General features: G+C 43.3%; 1 protein-coding gene across 3 annotated transcripts in view; it reads left to right on the plus strand.

The window, feature by feature from the left end:
• LRP2 (LDL receptor related protein 2) overlaps window positions 1-20,023 on the plus strand; it is a 278,226-nt gene that overhangs the window by 75,605 nt on the left and 182,598 nt on the right. For 2 of the 3 annotated variants that reach the window (XM_083153889.1, XM_083153890.1), the window contains exons 12-20: window positions 3,553-3,776; window positions 4,673-4,879; window positions 6,697-6,899; window positions 7,830-7,970; window positions 8,930-9,133; window positions 15,484-15,676; window positions 17,084-17,209; window positions 17,614-17,744; window positions 19,744-19,881. In XM_083153889.1, the coding sequence (XP_083010015.1) occupies window positions 3,553-3,776; window positions 4,673-4,879; window positions 6,697-6,899; window positions 7,830-7,970; window positions 8,930-9,133; window positions 15,484-15,676; window positions 17,084-17,209; window positions 17,614-17,744; window positions 19,744-19,881 (1,567 nt within the window). The remainder of the gene's footprint in view (window positions 1-3,552; window positions 3,777-4,672; window positions 4,880-6,696; window positions 6,900-7,829; window positions 7,971-8,929; window positions 9,134-15,483; window positions 15,677-17,083; window positions 17,210-17,613; window positions 17,745-19,743; window positions 19,882-20,023) is intronic. The other variant, XM_083153891.1, reaches the window with a different exon arrangement.

Consider the following 20,023-nt stretch of genomic DNA (forward strand, 5'->3'; position numbering starts at 1 on the left):
ATCTTAGAATAAATGGCGTCCCAAATATCTATAAATATTTGAATGACAACTTTCATGCTTGTATTACATGATATGGATTAAACAAAGCCTTCTATTATATGGACATCTTGTACAACTTCCCAATTTTTTTCCTTTTAATGGAGTCAAAATACTTAATAGAGGACATTCTTTCAAAATTAGTCAATCTTTTATTAGTCATTTTTGGAAACCCGATCCGGCACATGTAAAAGTGCCTTTTTTCTTGAATGATAAAAATCAAATTTTTCTTGCATATTTGTGCTTGCGCGGTAATGGATCTCCTGATAGGAAACGTACTGAAGAAGCCTATTGTTGTAGTAGGGATTTGTTAGGATGGCATGAAGGTGAGGTATGCAATGGACACAATATTGTAAATGCATCTAGTTTGTGTGAACTTTATTAAACCTTATATAGCTGATTCCTGCAACAGGTGTATTGCACGTGTTAAAAAGAAATAAATATTATACACACACACACACACACATATATATATATATATATATATATATATATATATATGTGTATGGTAATGCCGCACAACGCTTCCAGTTAATAGATCTGTGCCCGGTAAATATTAACATATATCCATATCCAAGTAATGACGAATCAAGCCCTCAGACAAACCAGCACCAGAATTCAATTGCAAGTAAAATATTTATGATCCATATTCATGAATCAAAGTCCCAGCATCACATGGCAAAAACAGTTTTCAATAACACCCTCAGTTATACATTACGTATCCGGCTTCATTGGCCACAGAGAGAATCCCTTAACGGGCCGTTTCGGCGTTATACACCCCACATCTGTCATTATTATTACCTTTTATGCTGAGGGCACTGGGGCAGCTGCACTTTATATATATGTATACATATGTGTATACAGTATATACACACACACACACACACGCACACACACTGTCTTATAAGGATACATGAATGATCCACTTAATCGAAAATACTCAGTGACCCCTTATGAGCAGTTATTTTGTTGATTAGACCATCATCTACACAGTTAGATGAATTCATACATACATACATACATACATACCCCAAATAAGAACAGTAATGAACACTGCTTGCTATACAGATGTGTCCTCTTACATCATTGCTGCAGTCCCTCTCTGCCACCAGCTACTACTCTATGTGCTCTATGTGCAATATCCCATCTTCAAGAGAACTCCCATCTAAGGGGTCGATCCTATTAATCCCGAACGGTGCGTACAATTTGCGAGTTGCGAATCATCACGACACCTGGCTCACTTTAAGGCAGGCTGATTTCGCTGAAAAGTGCTCGCACCTTCATAGGGGTGCGAGCAATTTTCCGCGAATTTGGCCCTGCAAAAGGTTGCTTAATTCCAGTGCCGTTTTCAGCGTTATAACAGCACCCGAATGGCAATTTGCACCCTTCAGGGTTCATAGGATCGACCCCTCTGCATATTTACCCCTGACTCTCTGAATCTGCATATAAAGTGCTATATACAGTAGCAGGCAACTAGCAGCTGCAGATTTTTTCTACTAAAAGTTCCATTGTTCCGCAAGGGGCTTTGTTGCGCTCCCCATGCTGTCTGGGTCCGGCCAGTCGGGATCCTGATGTCGGGATGATGACTGTCGGGATCCCGACTGTCGGACCCCTATACCACACCCGTTTGACCAGGGGGTTAAGGATAATCTGTTACTGTAGCCAGTGTATAAGTTTATATATAGGCTATAGGCCTACACCATTTCTATAACCCTGTCTTGTTAGACTGAATGAATGATTTACTTAATCCAAAATACACCCAGAACCAATATGAACTGCTGTTTTGTTGATTAGACCATCATGTACACAGCTGGATTCATACAGTACATTCACACCCCAAGTAAGAAAAACTATTTTGGCCAGATGATGCTGAGATGGATGCTGAGATTGACCAGGGCTTAGAGATAATGGGGGAAATTTACTAAAGGAAATTTGTAAAAAATAGGTGTATTTGTATCCAGAAATACACTTATTTTTGAGATTTACTATCCCGAAAATATGGCAATTCATATTCGTATTGATAGCACATCAATACGAATACGAATTGCCATATTTTCGGGATAGTAAATGTCAAAAATGAGTGTATTTCTGGATACAAATACACCTATTTTTTTTACAAATTTCCTTTAGTAAATTTCCCCCAATTTGTCTGTGGTCGGTTTATAAGGTGTGACATATAATCAGGCGTGCTAGTAACCTGAATGCTCATACATTCTTATTTTTTACTTTCCTGGATAATAGAGCATAAGCAGCCTTTCCTTTCATGCCATTTTGGCTGGAAGGACTTTGGGATATTGGTTGTATAGTTGATTGGAAATCCAAAAAAGTAATCATTTCACAAGCCAAACACAATGTTGATATTTCATCTAAACCTCTTGCTATATTTCCAGATGGACAATTATGCTGGATCAGTGCTTTGATTTTAGAGGCAGATTAGTCCAATGATCTAAATTGACTGTTGAGGTCTCCATCAGATTCTAGAAAAGCAATATCTATACACTATGGATGGTTTCGGCTATAGACCACTCACTTATTAAATTGAATATGAGCCAGTGGCTGTCAGAATGTAGGATACTCACCTGTGAATTCTTGTTTACAAATGTAAAAGTCATGTCGCCTACTCTCTTCTGCACAGTATCAAGAAATGTTCTTGAACAGATTTCATAGAGTATATTACTCACCCCACAGTTAGGATGTTACATTCCTTAGAGACTCATTTAGAAATCCACAGTGGTATAAGACTAGGCTGATGATGGGAGATCCTCCTATAATACTCAATTAGTAGATTTTTAGTAGTACTGTGGCCCTCTCGGGCTCTTGGCTACACCTAATCCAGTTAAAAGGAAACTCACGATTATTAGTTGGATTAGATGGTTTCAATTGATCTTTCAAGATGGGAATGGGATATGTAGCGGCCGACAGTATTTATTGCGAGCCAGGACTCACCTCTGCAGAGGTGAATTCATATGGTTGGAAACGGCCGATGGATTGTTGAAGCCACAGACTTTTCCGACTACAGTATCAGTGCCAGTTTGCACCGATGCCGGGACTTTCTGACTGTTGGAATATATTCTGCCAGTTGGAAGAACGGAGCCCACATTGAATAGGCCGAATGACATTCCACCCAATAATGTCAGAAATGGCCGCTATTCCCACTCGGTGAAAATATCGGCTGGGATTGAATACCCCCATAGACTTGTATATCTGTACTGTTCTGTTGCGAACCACTGTATATAGAGTGTGTGTGGTGTTTTTAATTTTTTAAACAATCAGTACAATTTTCTGGTGTTTCCTAGTCACATAGCATTGAAAATAAGGTTCATTTTAGGCAGTAATAGCACCCAATGCTATCAGAGTTGCATGGGGCCTAGCAGAATTTCTCCAGATCACTCCCATTGCTTGGGATTGAATCACCCCCTCAGGGAGACCATGTATCACATACTTTTGCACAAAAAATAGAAATGTTGCTGTTTAATTTATGATTTTAAATGAGTTATCAAACATGCTGTCGCACAGGTATTTTCTGTTGATATTAGTGGCTCGAATGTTCGGCAAGTCCTAAATGTTTCAGTGGACTCACCTGAAAACCTAGCCGTTGACTGGATTGGCAATAAACTTTATGTGGTTGAAACAAGCGTGAACAGGATTGATATGGTTGATCTGGATGGACAGAATCGGATAACCCTAATAGCTGAAGACTTAGGCAACCCAAGAGGTATTGCAGTTGATCCAACAGTTGGGTAAGTAGAATTGTTTCAGTTGACAAAAATTATTTGACACACAGCTGAAGTCGCCATCATTTCGCTCTACGAGATTTGCAAACCAAGCCCTTTTGTACCTAGTCAGCAATCTATATGTCAGTGCTCAATTAGGGTATTCAGAATCCACTAGTGCTGTGATAACCATCAGACATTTTCAATAATTTTTATGCTGCACACCTCAGTTAAAAGGGTAAAGGCACGCAAAGTAGACTAGGAATAACCAGGCAGGGAATCCACAGGAACTAGGCAGAGAACTTTCCAGATAGGCAAAGTATTCACAGGAACCTGGGACAATGACCAGCGACTTACACACAGGTTATAAGCTATAACCGGCACAGGTCAGGGCGGCTGGCTGCATTATAACAGGACGAGCACCCAATAAGAGGTGCAGGAACAGACAGCCCACAATGATTACAAACACTCCACAGTGATGAGGCATAGTACTACAGGCATAAAACAGCAATGTTAATCTAGCAGAGCCAGATTCCAATATCTAACAGTACTTACTCTGAAGAAACGCTCTTCCCAGCTGCTCTAATTGGCCACTTTATAGTTTTGCTGTTCTGCAAACATCACCGTCTGAATCCATCAGAAAAAAATTGAGGTATATGACATCACCAAAGATGGTGTATGTCTTCATCTTGCCCCATTTGCTTATATAAATGACAAACACCCCATTTCAGGCCAGAATATGTGGAGCTTGTATTCCAAAAGCAAAAAATACTAAGATGATAGATGAATACATAAGATACTGTACATAGATAAGCCAAAGTATTTCGTAATACGTAATTTCATGTTTAGTGGAATAGATCATTTTCCATATAACTGCATGCAAATGAAAACATTAAATATATCAATTTTTTTTTACATTCCAGATATTTATTCTTCTCGGACTGGGATAGTGTTTCTGGAGAGCCCAAGCTGGAAAGGGCATTTATGGATGGCACAAATCGCCATGATTTGATTAAAACCAAATTGGGTTGGCCAGCTGGCATTGCCCTGGATATTGTGCCAAAGAGACTGTATTGGGTGGATAGCCGCTATGACTACATCGAAACTGTGACCTATGATGGTCTGCAAAGGTACGAAATCATTCTACATGTCTGTCACAGAAAACATATCATATCTTCTAAAAAATTATATGGACTAAATTAATAAAGGTATCTATTTAGGGAAATGTGATCATCATATATACATCATTTCCTACAGTACATGATTAAGTTGTGGGTGCATTTCCTGTATGTATCATGTTCCAGAATGCAGGATTCAAAAATGCCATCAATAGATTGCCTAATAAATGCCTATTCAAATTGTGCACAGAGAGGGATCCAATTGGATCCCTCCCAGTGTCTCTTACAGCATGTGCGTCATCCACTCTGCGCACAGAAAGACTCCCCAGTCATAAATCCTGAAGTTGTATACCACGATCTTCCGCAGCTACTGGTTCTCCCATAGACTTCAATGGCTATGCCGGAATTTGCTTTTCTGCATTGCAGACACAATGCAGCAAGGCTGTAGCCAGACAACTCTGCACTGCCGCTATGCACCTGATAAGTGGCGAGATGTATTGCATCCAAAATTCAATGTGTAGTACATCACACCCATGGTCTATGTATAATATAGATATGCCAGTGAGATAACAGTTTGTGGATATGTAATTTACTCACTTTTCTGATTGATACTTAGGGCCAGATGTATCAAGTTTCAAAAAGTGAAAAAGTGGAGAGTGATAAACAACCAGCCAATCAGCTCCTAACTCCCATTTTTCAAACCCAGCCTGTAACATGGTAGTTGTAGCTGATTGATTGGCTGTTTTTCAATCTCCATTTTATCATGTTTTGAAGCTTGATACAGGGCCGTCGTAACATTGTCAGGGGCCCCTGGGCAGAACACTAGCACGGGCCCCCCCTCACATACAACCCCCCCACATACCTATGGGCAGCGGGGTCTGAGCAGCGGCGGCTGGGAGTTGTAGTGCTATTTGCAGGGTCAGCGGAAAGCGCTGCTGATTTTGAAAAGACTGGCCGGATGCTGATTGGCTGAGAGCATCCGGCCAGCCTCAGTGTCCCGCCGAACCGGCAAATATCGGGACACTGTCCAGCCGCTGCCAGGCAGACGGAGCACAGGATGCCCCTCCGCTACCCCCGTTTGTCAGGCAGCTGGAGCACAGGACACCCTCCCATATCCCGGGTGCAGCTAGCCGGAGCACCACTTCCCCCAGGTACCCGGGAGGCTGCAATGCTGTGATTGGCCGGAGCGCGCGCCCGTCAGCTGACGCAGCCTATCCAGCAGGGGGGAGGGGGTGCGGGTCTGCACTGCAGGAGGCTGAGCCGGGCAGCGGAGGCCACAGGCGGGGATCAGCACCACGGACAGCGGCATGCACCAGGCATGATGGAGAGCGGGCGGATGCCTGACAGGACCACCCCGAGCTGCCACCTCTGGCTGGAGTGGGTGTATGGGCAGTGCCATCTTCCCCATTGGGGTGGGCTTTAGGTCAAAGGGCCCCTGGGCAACTGCCCATCATGCCCAATGGGAAAGACGGCCCTGGCTTGATACATATGGCCCTTGCTGTATACAGTATACTATAGATGTCAAATTCAGTTACCTTAGATGAAAGTGCTGATATTATTGAGGGAGGGAGGAGCAGGGTGATGCCATCACATAGAAGCATTTGAATCAGGATACGGATTTCATCACATTACCACTCCGTTCCACCTAATGCATTGCCCATAATTGGACTCATGGCATGTTTTTATAAAGAGATCCTACCCACAAGCTACTCATTTATTTATGTTTTGTATGATGTTCCTGAAACAAGAACGGCAAAACACACATAAACAAACATTTTTGGAGTTTCAGGTTACAAAAGAACGTTGTCTAACTGAGGATCTTGTTACAGGAGAACAATAGTACATGGAGGGGATAATGTTCCACACCCATTTGGAATCAGTATTTTTGAGCATTTTGTATACTTCACCGATTGGACCAAACTTGGTGTGATGAAAGCCAATAAATTTAGAGACAACGCAACCTATCCGGTCTTTAGATTTTCGCAGAGGCCGTATGGAGTCACCGTTTATCACTCTGCCAGGCAGCCCTATGGTGAGATCATTTTTATTTTCATTTTAATTCAAATTAAATATTCATCTATATTAAGAGCGTAATCTCATATTAAAAGCAGAATAACAATAAAGATAATGCATATTAATTAATATTGGGACTTTTTTATCAAAACAATAGAGAGGTTTAGCATGAGCATTGCCAATCTTAGGGCCAGATGTATCAAGCTTCAAAAGTGATAAAATAGAAAGTGATAAACAGCCAGCCAATCAGCTCCTATCTGTCATATTTCAAAACCAGCCTGTGACATGACAGGTAGGAGCTGATTGGCTGGCTGTTTATCACTCGTTATTTTATCACTTTTGAAGCTTGATACATATGGCCCTTAGTGAGAACAGCTCAATTTTTGAGGAAATGTTTATTATGTGGGGTAAGAATAAATGTCACTTTCTCAGTGCAGCCACTTAGGGTGGAGCGTCAAAGTAAATCATTACTATTTCTCTGGTTGTGTCGGATGTGTGCACTTCAGCAGAAGTGGGGAGAAAGATTGTACCAGGGGCCAGATATACTGTACCTGAAAGCCTAGTGGCATACCTCAGTCGTTAGTACTTAGTGGCATACCTCAGTTGTTAGTACTTAGTGGCATACCTCAGTTGTTAGTACTTAGTGACATACCTCAGTTGTTAGTACTTAGAAACTTATAGACTGTAATGTCATATATTTTGCCCTTGCACACAAAGGAGTTTAATTACTAAGATGGGAGCTGTATTGAAGATGGAATGTTGCCCATAGCAACCAATCCGAATCTACTTTTTATTTAGCACCTGCTAGAAGATAAATAGAATCTCATTGGTTGCCCATAGCAACATCCAATCTTCAATATAACTCCCATCTAAGTAAGTAAACCCCAAAATGTCCCCCTCCACTTTGTATTGCAACAGGTAATAATTCTCTGTAATTATGTTTTTCTAGTGCCAAACCCTTGTGGAAACAATAATGGCGGGTGTGAGCAGATATGTGTTCTCAGTCACAGAACTGACAATGATGGACTCGGATATAGATGCCGGTGCCGGCTGGGTTTTGATTTAGATCAACATGGACGCCGCTGCATTGGTGAGAATTTGCTTACGGTATATTTTATGTATCTGCAATATCTGGGGTTACCTTAAAAATGAACACATGCTATATTATTGAAAAATAAAAATATCCAATGTACTGCTTGGGTGTAGTACTTGGTGATTGCCCATTCTCTGCCATTCTAACACCACAGATTCCTGAACCATTGTTTTATTGGTTCATTTTTATGTAACAACCTTGATAAAATGACATACGCCATTTAGATGCCTATATTTTACAGGTGTGAGAATTTTTCAATAATTTTTACTCTACAATAGGGATATAATTGTTTCTTTAGTACCAAGGTGTGTTTTTTTTGTCCAATTTAAATAATGGTATACACATTGCAGTCCTACAGATTTTAGGGGGTATTCAATCCGATCCAATATTCCCCGACATGGGAAATATCGTCAATCACCTATTCAATGCTGCTGTTAATGACAGCATTGAAGGATGTCAGATCTGAATTTTTAAAAAGCCGGATCTGTTTTGTTGGAAACTGCTGTGAATTGTCGAATTCACAGACGTTTTTCGACAATCCGTGGCCGCTTTCCCGATCAGTGGACTTTTTCCACACAGAACATTAAATTCCGGCTATTAAGTTACTGTCGGACCAACCCGAAAATGGCACAGGATTCTGACAGTTGGAATCCTGGAATGAATACGCCCTGAATCTATTGATGTTTAATCAGATTGTAAATCAATAAACAAGTGATTGCATCACACACACACACACACATAAAAATGTTTATCTGAGAGAACAGCAGACATTTTTGGGATTATTGTCATCCACATTAGTTGATTCCTTAATACCTCAGTAGAGAACACGTGAATTTATTCATTGGATAGTACTGTGCACGATCAGCACAGGCAGCACTCTGTATATACCGTAGGAGGCCAATAAAGTATAATTTCTGATATAGTGTAAAACATAGAATTCTGTACTTTATCTGCAGGTGTACAGAAGTTCCTGCTCTTTTCCTCCCAACTGGCAGTCCGGGGGATTCCATTTAACCTCTCCACACAGGAGGATGTAATCATTCCCATCACAGGAGTCCCCTCCTATTTTGTAGGAATAGATTTTGATGCTCAGGATAACAGTATATTATATTCTGACACTGCAAAAGACATGATCTACAAGCAAAAGCTAGATGGGTCAGGTAAGTGTGGAGTTTAAGACAGCAGTATTGTGCAACATTGTGGGGTATGTTGGTGCTATGCAAAGTTCTTTTTTATTCCCCCCGCTGTGATATAATTTGCTTTCTTAAAATATATTGTCTGGTGATCTTACAGACAATGATATCAAACAGTACATAGAACAACATATTTTCCACTGATAGGGGGTATCTAACACACAGATCTCCAATTTAGAGAATATCACAAATCTTGATCTGCGACACCCGCAACTTGGGTGAGATGTGACCCGCGACCTTTCTTGTGTACAATAAAACACAGTTTTGCTCCTTTAGGGCAGTGGTGGGGAACCTCAGGCCCGGGGGCCGTATGCGGCCCCCGTAGCCGGTCTGAGTGGCCCTCCGACCCACCCGGTGGCTTTGCCGGGAGTCAAGTACAGGGGACTTCTTGCGAGAGGTCGGTAGTTCTTGCGAGTTTCCTCTTAAATAACAGCAACCGGAGACTGTCAGTCCTATTCAGCGGCAGCCGCCGGAGCGTGGGACGGCTGCAGCAGGACAATTTGTAAGAGAAATTTTTACATATGGCCCCCGAAGGATTTTTCCACCATACAATTGGCCCTTGGCAAAAAAAGGTTCCCCACCCCTGCTTTAGGGTCTTATGCATAGTCAGACACGTTGGCACAATCTCACCACATATAGAACTAGACACGCCCTTTGGGTGGAGCTTGACATGCCCCCTTAATGGGGTGCTGTGAAATATTCTACAACCAACTATAATCTCCCTGAAATTAGTTTTCAAAAGTAGGCAATTATGGTACAATGTAGCAGACACAAATAAGTTTATTGAGTTTTTTTTTTAAATAACAAAGCTTTAATATGTTCGTGCAGGCCGCAGCAATAAATATTATTTGGGTGTTATGTAATTGGTCCTGATTTCACAGAACTGGAGGGATTTCAGAGATAGTGTCACACAATTATAAGTAACAGCTTTATAGTTACTGATTTAAATTTAGCAGGAATCTCACTGAAATTCCATCAGTTCTATAGCAATGGAACGTATTATATAGACCCCTTTATTTGTGTGAAACAAGGGTGGACTGCAGTGTAAAATTACTGCACCAGTTTTTAAGGTGTTACATTGACTGGCATGTTTTCAATGTGTGGGAACATTCACACGCTGTCAGCATTAGGAGCATAACACTTCCTCTAAGGTCAGAGCACCCATAATTCAGACTCCAACAGAAGGCAGCATGTGAGACCTTGTACCACACATTTGTGACTACACGCACACTTTAACTGTGATCACACACGGATTTTGACTACACGTCCATTCCAGCCAAGTCAAAAAGCTGATCACAGACAATGTGAAAAATCTAAATTATCCGAACTACCGCTTCTCACTAAGGGGCAGATTTATTAAGCTTGGAGAAGAGATAAACTGGAGATAACCTGGAGATAAGGCAAAAGGAGATAGAGCACCAGCCAATCAACTCCCAACTGTCATTTTCAAACACAGTTCATTGGCTGGCACTTTATCTCCTTTTGCCTTATCTCCAGTTTATCTCCAGTTTATCTCTTCTCCAAGCTTAATAAATCTGCCCCAATGGGCCAGATGTATCAAGCTTCAAAAGTGATAAAATGGACAGTGATAAACAGCCAGCCAATCACCTCCTACCTGTCATTTTTCAAACCCAGCCAGTAACATAGCAGTTAGGAGCTGATTGGCTGGTTGTTTATCACTCTCCATTTTATCACTTTTTGTAGCTTGATACATCTGAGCTCAAAGGACCTGGTGCACTAAGGGCCTTATTCTGATCTGAGCTCAGTACAAATTTGTTCTTAAAATGGGCAAAACCATGGCCCTTATTCTGATCTGTGCGGCCAGAGACGATTATGCGGCCAGGACCGTGCGTGCGAAACCCCGCCTTCCATACGGATCGCCAACTCCGTCCGTATGCGGTAAGAAGCTGGCCGAACGGACCGCACGTGTAATTTTCACGGAATACGCCTCCTCCATCTAAGGGAACCTCCCCCATCATTCGATGGTCGCAGACCATCGAATGCAGGACCGAATGCTCCACCAGCACCCGCAACCTCAGACCACACGGACATTTTTCCGTGCAAAAGCAGGGATCTGGGCGGGCAGCTGACATCCGGCGATGTCATATGTCCACCCCCTACACGTGCGTCACGGCCGCATTACCATACGTACGCCCAGCGTTTTCATGGGCACTCCCATGAAACGCGGGGCGTATGCATATGGTAATGAGCCCAAATAGCCCTTCACGCCCCTCTCCACCCCCTGTTCGGAGTGTTCACATATCATGCGGGATTTGGCCGTACGCCCCGCTCGCACATGCGCAGAGACGCCTCTGCACATGCGCAGACACAAAACATCGGCGGCCCGAACGCACGCGGATATATCCGCACCGATCAGAATAAGGGCCCATGTGCACTGCAGGTGGAGCAGATGTAACCTGTGCAAAGATAATTACATTTGGGTGGGGTGTGTTGAAACTGAAATCTAAATTGCAGTGTAAAAATAATGCAGCCAGTATTTACCCAGCACAGAAACAAAATAAATCACACAAACCTAACTCTCTCTATACATGTTACATCTGCCCCACCTGCAGTGCACATGGTTTTGCCCATTTTAAGAACAAATTTGTACTGAGCTCAGATCAGAATAAGGCCCTAAGTATTGAAAAGTGATAAAGTGGAGAGTGATAAAGTGCCAGCTAATCAGCTACTAACTGCCATGCTACAGGCTCTGGGGTAGATGTATGAAGCAGTTATTATAAGGGAGGAGACGTGAGCCAGAGGAAAAGTGTATCATGGCAACCAATCAGCTGCTTTGTATAATTTTATATTATGCAAATTTTAGATGTCACTTCAGTGCTGATTGGTTGCCATCGGACACTACCCCTCTGGCTCAGTTCTCCTCCCTATTCACTGCTTCTGCTTCATACATCTACCCCTGTGTTTGAAAAATGACAGTTAGGAGCTGGTTTTATCACTTTATCACTTTTCAAGGTTTAGTACATAGGGCCCAGTCTCTGAATAAAGCCTGGGTAAGTTTTCTGGGCAGCTGTATGATTCATAGACGTGAATAATTTTTAAGATGTGCACAAAAAATATATTTATTTCAGAAAACTTAAACATCCATTTACAATGTCTGCGAGCCTTACAGTAGCTGAACACAATCCTACAAAACTCTTTACACAGAATTTTTACATCTTAACATGGGAAAATGATTCATAGGATGTAGGACCAGCTGCTGTTTTACTATTATACGTATATACTTAAGAATTAGTAGTCATTGGTTAAATGATCCTTTTAAGCTGATAAACGTATCAATGTCATACAAGGCATTTAAGATAAATCTGACGTTGAGGAGTGTGGAATGTCTGCGGGAGGCTTCCCAGTGCTGGCCGGTGCCAGTTTGTTAGGGGTACTTTGCTGTGCTCAGTATGCAGGACTGAGAGGAGGCAGAGGATTCCGGCTTGGTAGACTTATTCCATACCAGTGTCTCCGATTAGAAATAGATGAGAAAGCAAAACATGTTTAGCAAGAATTTGGCTAAAGCTTTTAGGACCAAATTGTGATCACATTTGTTTTAACCAGTAGTGCAGGGTGCAGTCAGTCTGTATATGACGTGGATATGAGACCTTTAAACATGTTTGTAATAATGATAATTAGTGATTATGTTGCTGTTGTGCTTTGCGATAGGTACAGGATAGATGCTCTGCATTTACCAAGGATATAAAGCTGGGTATGGCTAATTGGATAGACAGCAACTAGGTCGAAAAGCATTAGGTTGACACCACTACGTCGACATGCATTAAGGTCGACATGACTGAAGGTCGACATGCAGGAAGGTCAACATGACTGAAGCTTGACATGGGTTAGGTCGATAGGTCATTAGGTTGACACAAGCATTAAGTCGACATGGGGAAGGTCGACACGGGGATCACACCGCACTTTCTGCACCCTGTTATTTAAGGCTTACCCTCCGGAGCCCAACGATATCAGCAGCAGCACTGCGGAATCGCCATAGAAATGTCCACTGCATTCTTTATCTGAAGATCTGCCCATGCGTGGTAGTATCTGAGCTCTGTAGTGCTCAGACCATACTACACTGTGGTGCTCTCAGGAGAGAGGAGGGGCACTGATTGGCACTACTCCAGTGGCGTAGCTATAAATATTCCTCCCCCCTGCCAAACAAAAATTCTGTCCCCCCCCCCCCAATTACATATGCAGGGGGCGGGGCAGGCATTTGCCTAGGGCGCCGGCCACTGGAGGGCGGCATTTTGTGCCGCCCGGGTACCTGTCCTACGGCACTGTGTATTTAAATCTGGCGGCGGAGGCAGCGGGGATCCCTGCAGTCCATTAGAAATCACGAGCGCTATCCTCCGGGCTATGCGGAAGCGCTTCTAGTGTGAAAACTCTGGCAGCACGGCGCACGCTGATCTCAGCCCGGAGGACAGGTACCACCCCCCCCGGCACCGGGGCGCCCCCACCCCGACTCGCCTGGGGCGCTCCGGTGCCTTGCACCGGCCCTGGGGTGGGGACATGCTCATTCAATATGCACTGCACTGGGTCCCCGCTAGAGTGACCAACTCATCCCTTTAATTCGGGACACATAATAATTTCACAGGTTCTGTGGCTGGCTTTCACCTGGTTTTACACTGCCACACCTCAAGACTCCATTTCACCTGGTTTTAAACTGCCACAGAACCTGTGTAATTAATATGTGTCCCGAATTAAAGGGATGAGTTGGTCACCCTAGTCCCCGTTTATTAGATATGTACAGGGCGGAACTAGCTCAGGGCTCACTGCTGCCTGGGTCACCTGTCAGTTTAGCCAGCGGTGCCCACGCTGGTGCCACTCCACCAAGCCGTCGCAGGGTCTGCCACATATGTAGCTATGCCAATGCACTACTCCTCGCTTAAAATGACCCTGGTTTTACTTATGTAAATAAGATGAATATTATGAGTGTGAAATACGCTCGGTGCAGCAGATTTTCCAATGTCCTGATATGTCGAGAGGTCTATTTCCTGTGACTTGGACAACAGTGTATGATGGCGTATCTGTAGGGCAGACAGAGGCATCATAATCATTAGGAAATTGCTGGAGCTGTCTAGAGGGGTGCCGGACGGGTTCCTGACAGTCGGGATCCCGACAATCATTTACCCGATGTCGGGATCCCGACTGTCAAAACGCCCACAGCCGGGTGCCTGACGGCCACCCGCTATTTTCCCTCGTGGGGGTCCACGACCCCCATAGGTGGCTCGCATAGCGAGCCACCGTGCCCGCAGCGTGGCGAGCGCAGCGAGCCCGCAAGGGGCTTTTTTGCACTCGCCATGCTGTCTGACTCTGGCCAGTCGGGATCCCGGCGTCGGGATAATGACTGTCAAAACGCCCACAGCCGGGTGCCTGACGGCCACCCGCTATTTTCCCTCGTGGGGGTCCACGACCCCCATAGAGGGAGAATAGAATAGGTGGCTCGCATAGCGAGCCACCGTGCCCGCAGCGTGGCGAGCGCAGCGAGCCCGCAAGGGGCTTTTTTGCACTCGCCATGCTGTCTGACTCTGGCCAGTCGGGATCCCGGCGTCGGGATAATGACTGTCGGGATCCCGACTGACGGGGTCCCATACCACACCCGTCTAGAGCCAGACTGTTGAATTGAAAGCTTGTGTCACACAAGCAGGATTAACCCTTCGGTGCCTATTCAGTACACGTTCCAGTGGGATTTTCCATCCCTAGCTGGATCCATGTGCAGGGATAGCAATACCAAGGACTGGCTGGGTAACTTCCAGACACCTGTTATTTGCCAGGTGTATGGCAAGGGACAGGACTACCATACTGTACTGTATGTGTAGATTTTTTACATAGTGCACATCTGCGTATTAGGCCGTGTGCAAGAAGGAGGGATCATTCCTATTAGAAATGACCGGTATGTAAGTGAAATACACCACTCTAATAATTTGTTCCCTATGCATTCACCTAGGCTAGACACTCCTCCCACCTCTTACCTTTCTAGCTGTTTTATGATTCCAATACAAATTGGCTATTGGAATTACTGCGGCTAATTAATCCCCAGGGCTATTCAATTAGTCAATTCTAACAAGAAATCCCTGATAAATAGCATGTTATCGAGTGCCTTGGACCATGTTAAGGCCCCAGTTTGTCTGTGTTAGCGCCCAATAACACGGTAATTTATCGGGCAACAAAGAAAAGGGCTGTAATTGAATAGCTCTGTGTGTTAAAGTTTGTGACTACCACCCGGTAAACGAATGAGTCTAATTGAATTCCCCCCAAAATTTTAACAAGTTTCCATTTCGCACCTCACTTGTCTCTTCCTTCATCTGTTTCAGCTAAAGAACTTCTTACAGCCAATAGGGTGGAGGGGGTGGAAGACCTGGCCTATGATTGGATCTCCAAGAACCTGTACTGGACGGACCCTCGCTATAGGAGCATTAGTGTTATGAGGCTGGCAGATAAGTCTAGAAGAGCCATCATCCAGAACTTAAATCAACCTCGCTCCATAGTGGTACATCCAATGATGGGGTAAAGCTATATTATACCTTTTATTTTAGTTTTTGGCGCCCTTGCCTGTTTTTTTTTTTCAATCAGTGACAAAATTAATGGAAGCTGTTGTATTTCTGTATCTTTCACTTTCAGCTAATCATCCTCTCTCTGCTGTTGGCAAATGACCATACTCAGAGGAAAGTGTAAAGTGATACATTGCATGAAAGGAATATGCTGAAAAGTTATCATTAAAACTTCTGTCTTTTCCTCACTTTTTTTGCACATTGACATGAAGCCAGGAGCACCAGCCTTGGTCAGCTCAGTTATTCACTATTAGAGTGCCTCTGTCTCCAGTTCAGAGATAATATTCTGTATTTTATGTGAGATTTCTTCCCACTAAGAGCGAATCTCCAGTATTTTATCTTACGTTTCTACACTTACTTGTTTTAGCATTTCAGCATAGGGAATTAGTGGCACATATACATATATTATGTATGATAGTGTCTCACAAAGACAATGGAAGTGATTGCCCCCGGATGCCAAGTGTTGAAGTGAGGGGGAGAGAGTTGCCAGTAGAGGAACCAACTCCTGGGTAACGGGTGTGGGATCACTTAAAGAGAATTAGGGGCTGAAGTGACATTTCCATGGCTCTTAGCTTGTTATTCAGGGAAGGGAGATCCTTAAATCTTATATAGAGGACAGACTAGGAGCATCTCTCCATGGCACATGAATCTGAAATGAGAGATTTCAGATAGAGATTGTTGTTTGGTGAATTTCCCGAGTGATCTTGAGGAGCACAATGTTACACGAAGGGCATTGGCTACACAAACAGTTCTCATTGGCTGACATGATTTTCCTGCCTGATTAGATTTTGAGTTAGCACAGTAATGTTTGGGGACAATCTCAACTGCACAGAAAACTGCTGGTCCTACTCATTGTTACGTTGGTAGACTGTCCAATGACAGATATTCCTGGCCTCTCTCCACTCGATACAGCTGTGACACACCTTCATCTTGGGAAATAGAGGCCCCTCCCGGTCCCACAAATGGCAGCATCCTGTCAATCACAGTCTGCTACCGTAACTGTTACTTTTGCGCTTCATGTATTAAGCCTTAAAAAGAGATAAACGCCATGGTGATAAAGAGTAATAAATGTCCAGCCAATCAGCCCCTAGCTGTCATATTTTAGGCATTGTTTAAAAAAACATCTCTCTTTATCACCCTCTTGTTTATCTCATATACATCTGTCCCATACGCAGTATTGTAAAGTAATAAATCTATATCGTTGAACCACTTGTAACCTGAAAATAAGGCCTACATTTGAGTGCCAGCATCTCTGTAAGAAAAATGCCAGCATCACTCACATTTGATATATAAATTCAAATAAAAAATGTGTAAAAAAAATATTATAAAAGGTAAACATTACATACATTTTTCTTTTATTTAGGTTTCTATATTGGACTGATTGGTACCGCCCAGCTAAAATAATGAGGTCCTGGTGTGATGGATCACATGCGTCCCCCATTGTCAATGCAAGTCTTGGATGGCCAAATGGCTTAGCTATGGATTGGAGGTGATTAATGTAGAACAAATTGGTTTCTTAATAGAGCAACAATTTCTCCAGCTGTGTCGGCCCAGTAGGGATCGTTATAATAAGCTAGTTTTAGACTTTACCACAGGTTTTTATTGGTTTAATATGTCTGTTCATTTTCATTTCCTTTGTTGATATATTATTATGTACACAAATTGTCTATGTTAGGGGCCAGGTTCCAGATTTTTGGTATTATTTAAGTTCCTTTAGTGAACTCTCTTGTACACCTCGCTAATTCCATGATGTCTCATTGTTGTTCCTTATTAAGCAGATGCAATGTGTTTTTAGATCTTGTGTTAAATAATATGTCACTGATGATTGCTATTATACAGTATCTACACATGCTTTGTTTTCTTCTCATTTTCTATTTGTCATTTTGCAAACAGCGCAATGAGAATATTTTGGGTGGATGCCTTTTTTGATAAAGTGGAACACAGCAACTTTGATGGTTCGGACAGACAAACGCTTAGCAGAATAACACAGATGACTCACCCCTTTGGTCTCACTATCTACGGAGGTAAGAGACCAATAATAAACTAGAGATTCTTATACCTTCCCATACTGCATGTTTGACTATTGTCAGCATAATGCCCCCCATACACGGTCAGACATCACACATCGGATCGGATCGCATGCCTAGTGCATGCAGTGTACATGCACTGCGATCCGTTCCGATGTTTAGCTAGTACAAAAAGTATGTGCAGTACATACTTTTTGTACCGTACTATGTGATGCGCGGGAGAGCGCATCGCATAGTACAGAACGGAGCCATACACAACGGACCGTGTATGGGCTCCTTTAGTCTGTTCAACATAAGCCACTCAATTACTTTAACTTTCATGGTGCTTGCTGTTATATTTATATATTTATTAATTTATTTATTTACAGTTTGTTATATAGCGCAGCAGATTCCGTTGCGCTTTACACTTGTAGGTAGTACAAACTGGGTAACAACAGACAGACTTGGAGGTAGGAGGGCCCTGCTGCAAGCTTACAGTCTATAGGGACATAGGAGGGAAACACAAGGACAGGCACCAGTAATAGCATAGCAGTCCCACCAAGTTACAAGTCCAGAAGGGAAGCTATATAATACATAAGTGCCTCAGAGGGTTATGTGTGCGGTACTTAAATATTATAGGCTTGCCTGAAGAGGTGAGTTTTCAGGGAACGCTTGAAAGTTTGAGGGTAGGTAGAGAGTTTTATTGTGCGTGGAAGGGCATTCCATAGGGTGGGGGCAGCCCGATGAAAGTCCTGTAATAGTGAATGGGAGCTATATATGTTACATGACACAGGGATTATTCAGGTATGTTCGCTGCGGAGCAATTTAGCAGCGCCCTGCAGTCACCCTGCAGGCATGCTTGGTAAATACGCTTTTCCATGATGAACCCAATAATATACTGGTAGGTCAAGTGGCTCCCAGGAAAAAGTTAACCCGTGTGTGTGTGTACATGGGCAGACTAGATGTGCCAAGTGGTTCTTATATGCTGTCAAATTCTATGTTTCTGTGCACTATAGGGCTTTTGGACCATTGATAATATACTTTTAGAGGGCGAGATGTACTAAGCCTTGAAAAGTGATCAAATGGAAAGTGATAAACCACCAGCCAATCAGCTCCTACCTGTCATTTTTCAAACACAGCCTGTGACATGGCAGTTACGAGCTGATTGGCTGGCTGTTTATCACGCTCCATTTTATCACTTTTCAGGCTTAGTACATCTGGCCCTGAGTGTGTAATACTTGTTAACAGCATGGACAGTGGCGTAAATAAGGCTCCGCAGCCCAAGCATTTGCGGGGGGAAGCCAGCAATACGTGGGCGCAGTGTCACAGTGCAGCAGAAGTACCTATAAAGGCAGGAACTGGAGGCAGGAGGAGAATACCGGGGGCTCAGTCCTTGGCGGTGCTAGCTACTTGGCAAGGTATGCGAAGCAGGGAGGCATTCTCCCTGCTCTGCTCCCTTGCTGAGATGAGGTGCGCTCAGTGCTGTCATTGCCCATAGCAGCCTGCACCTGTCTCTGTGATACTGTACAGGCAGCTTCTGATCTCACTCTCCAGTCCTGCCTGCCACACTTCACTTGATTATAGACTGTGGCAGGCTTTACAATCAACCTAAATCCTCATAGTAAAGCATATTACAGTGAGGCTTTAGATTGATTATAAAGGCTGGCACAGTCTGAGTGAGCTGAAACTAAAAAGAATCACATGAACTTGTCTGTGTCCGGAGTCCGGACAGCTGCTCCTGGAGCTTGCCTGCCTGCCACCCCAGGTCTGAAACTTCTATGATTATATGTTCAGTGGGGGAACAGGAGGGATAACTTTGATGGGAGGGACAGGAGGAGGGATAATTGTGATAGTAGGGGAAATAGTGATGGGTGAAAAGGAAGGTTATGTATGAAAAAAATTATAATTAATGTATGGGAGGGGGGCGCCCCAGAAATTTTTTGGCAGGGGGGGGGCGCACAATTTCTAGTTACGCCACTGAGCATGGAACATATATTGTGTTTTTTTTTAAATCCAGGTTACGCATACATATCGGACTGGAGACTGAAAGCAATTGTGCGTGTCAGAAAATATGATGGAGGAGAGATGACTGTTATACGCAGAGGAATTAATAACATTGCACATGTCAAATCATTTGATGCAGGTATCCAGATAGGTAAGTCAAGCTGCTTAAATGGATGGATCATAGGATCCGCAGTGTGTAGTTGGACAGTCAATAGGCCAACACCAATCTGTTAACATTCACAAGGTCGACATTGTCAAAAGGTCGATACAAGCTCAAGTTGATATGGCAAAAG

Source organism: Crinia signifera, chromosome 7 (genome assembly GCF_055691185.1).
Source record: "Crinia signifera chromosome 7, ASM5569118v1, whole genome shotgun sequence".
In the NCBI taxonomy this organism is placed as follows: Eukaryota; Metazoa; Chordata; class Amphibia; order Anura; family Myobatrachidae; genus Crinia; species Crinia signifera.